The 2,504-nt window shown below is 35.2% G+C and overlaps 1 protein-coding gene across 1 annotated transcript; it reads right to left on the bottom strand.

Moving 5' to 3' along the window:
• Positions 1-44: 44 nt before the first annotated feature.
• On the bottom strand, positions 45-2,088 carry NAEGRDRAFT_54930 (uncharacterized protein; the record flags this gene model as incomplete). The annotated part of the gene is made up of 1 exon (XM_002668113.1): positions 45-2,088. A coding segment is annotated over one exon (2,044 nt), but the record flags the coding sequence as incomplete, so codon positions are not given.
• Positions 2,089-2,504: the final 416 nt, after the last annotated feature.

Raw genomic sequence — 2,504 nt, 5'->3', positions numbered from 1 at the left:
ATCCACACCTCTTCTTTGCTTCTTTGTTTTGTTGAATTTCTCACCATTGAAAATATCGACAACACAGTCTGTAAAACCAACCTTATTAATAACCTCTGAGTAAGTATTACCCAATCTTTCAAGCATAATTTGAACGAAATACATTTGTCCTTGTTGGATTTGCCAATGCTTAGTGTGTTCCACGTTACCAGAAATGGCAATTCTCTCTAGTGCTTTAGCATAAATTCTCTTTTGGATGTTTAGTGGAAATGTTAGTGGATCAACATTGATATTGGAATTTTCGATGTATGAATGATTCATTTCCATAAATTCATCTGCTGCTACAAATCTTGTGGATCTACCAGACTTGCTTTGAGATATTGGTAAATTTCTGTGTTTACCAATGAATTGGTAAAATTCTGAGCTGTACTCTCTAATATAGGTAAGTTGATTAATATGGTATGAAGTTAATTGGAAATAATTTCTTGAATTTGTAACATTAAATAATGGCAGAGCTTTCAGGTACAAGAAGTATTGATCTTCTCCTTTGTTGTGTCTTGTGTTATGTTTGAACATAATACAACAAATACCAAGTTCCATGAGATGAATTAAAGCATCAAGAGTTTGAGATTCACTTCTGATTCTGTGGAGAAACAAGAAGAATTTTTCTTGGATTAATTTATCCCACTTGGAAGGATCTGAATCAAAGCAACAGGAGTTGGAGAATAATTGAATCAGCCATTGATTCATGCCATGAACAAATGTTTCCAGGAATACTCGTGTATCGTTGTAGTTTTTACCTTCAATCGAGACACGACTTTGGAGTAGTTCAACAAGGCTTGCAAAGAAAAACCAGCCATGTCTTAAAGTAGCTCTCATCATGGCTTGATGGAAATGCCAATCACCTGGAACAACCCAGAATTCTTGTAACTTTCTATGACGTTGAGCTCTTAATACAAAAGCAGCAAATACTTGATCACCAACAACAACACCTTCTTTCATCACATCTTGTTTGATGTGTTCAGTGTAATACATGGTCTTTGCCTCATTTGAATTACCACTGCCCAAGAAAGAAGGCCAACACTCGTATTCCAAATACGAGTCTCTTTTGTGAGTAGTATTGGATGTAAGGTAACTTTCAGAATTCAACATGAAGGACTTTACAATACCTTCTACGTATTGTGTCATTTCTCTTTCTGCTTTAGGATAGTCCATTCTGTAGAACAACAATGCTTCATTAAGACCAACAATGTTATAATCAAAATCAACTTCTGGAGCAAGAGCAAGTGTAGTAATGGTGGAAATCATTTCCTTTTGGGTATTATGAATTGAAAACTTACCACTGACAGTCCTTTCGAAGTTGTCAGAGATGGTAATTGGCAAGTACTTGGGATTGTTGCTTTTTCTCTTGAACTCTTCTTGTCTCTTATTAATATAGCCCATTAATTGATTGGTAATTGTGTTGTATGATGAAGTAATACCCATCTTGCAAAGCAAATCAACAAGTTGTTGACTTGTTCCATTGCTGTAAAGAACAGCACCTAGAGTTGTAGGAAAACAAGTAGCCATTCTGTTGCTGGCATTAGCCAATAACATTACACACACAGATAGAATGTTCTTCACTCTATCAGGAATTTGCTTTCTTTCAGAAGGCTTCAAGCAAATGGTTTTAAGATAGTCAAATAGTTGAGGACAACACTGTCTTCCTTCAGCAAGAATATCATCAATAGAGGTAGACAAGTCCTTGCTTTTGGCACCAACGAATTTGGAGAAGTTAGACAGTTCATTTGGAATGTCTTTGATGAACACCTTATTCTGCTTCTTAATTCTTTGAACTGTTCTTTTGGTGGACTTTGGATTGTTTAATTGGAGAGGAATTTTGTGAATTGGAGCACTCTTTGTTTTATCAACAATGTAATCTTCCATAACAGATACAACTGTTTGGCTAATAGCAACTTGGCTTTCTACACCATAACCCTGATTGTCATACTTTTCCAAAAGCTTACGAGGTACTCTGATACGGTTGTTGGTAGAAATATTATTTTCATCTTCAATAAAACCAATACAACTTTCAATATACTTTTCTACGATACCCTTGTTAGTGTTCATGTTAATTATTTTTTTAAGTGTTGAATTCAATACTAAGGTGAATAAAATTTCTCAATTTATTTAAATTTTATTCGTAACGGTATTGGCGGGCTGGTTTGAAAGGAGGGAAATCTCTGACTTTGCATTTTTTGCCCATTTTTCTTGACTTTGCCATTTTTTTGAAAAAAAATTTTTTGGGCCAACTTTCACTACTTCAGCGTTAGTCTAAAATTGGTATCTAGTTTAAACATTTGATTGAGAATCCACAGCAGAAGCAGCAGCAACAGTAGTAGTAGCAGTACTTGTACTCTTAGTAGGATTCGTCGTCGTTGTTTCCTTCTTATTGGTTTCCCATTTATCATCCCCCAATTCACAAATCAGACAGCACAACTTTTTCATCCACTCACCTAAGGTTTTTCCTCCAAACATTTCAGAAA

This window comes from Naegleria gruberi, assembly GCF_000004985.1.
Source record: "Naegleria gruberi genomic scaffold NAEGRscaffold_650, whole genome shotgun sequence".
NCBI classification, from domain to species: Eukaryota; Heterolobosea; class Eutetramitea; order Acrasida; family Naegleriidae; genus Naegleria; species Naegleria gruberi.
This window is presented reverse-complemented; position numbering and strand designations above follow the sequence as displayed.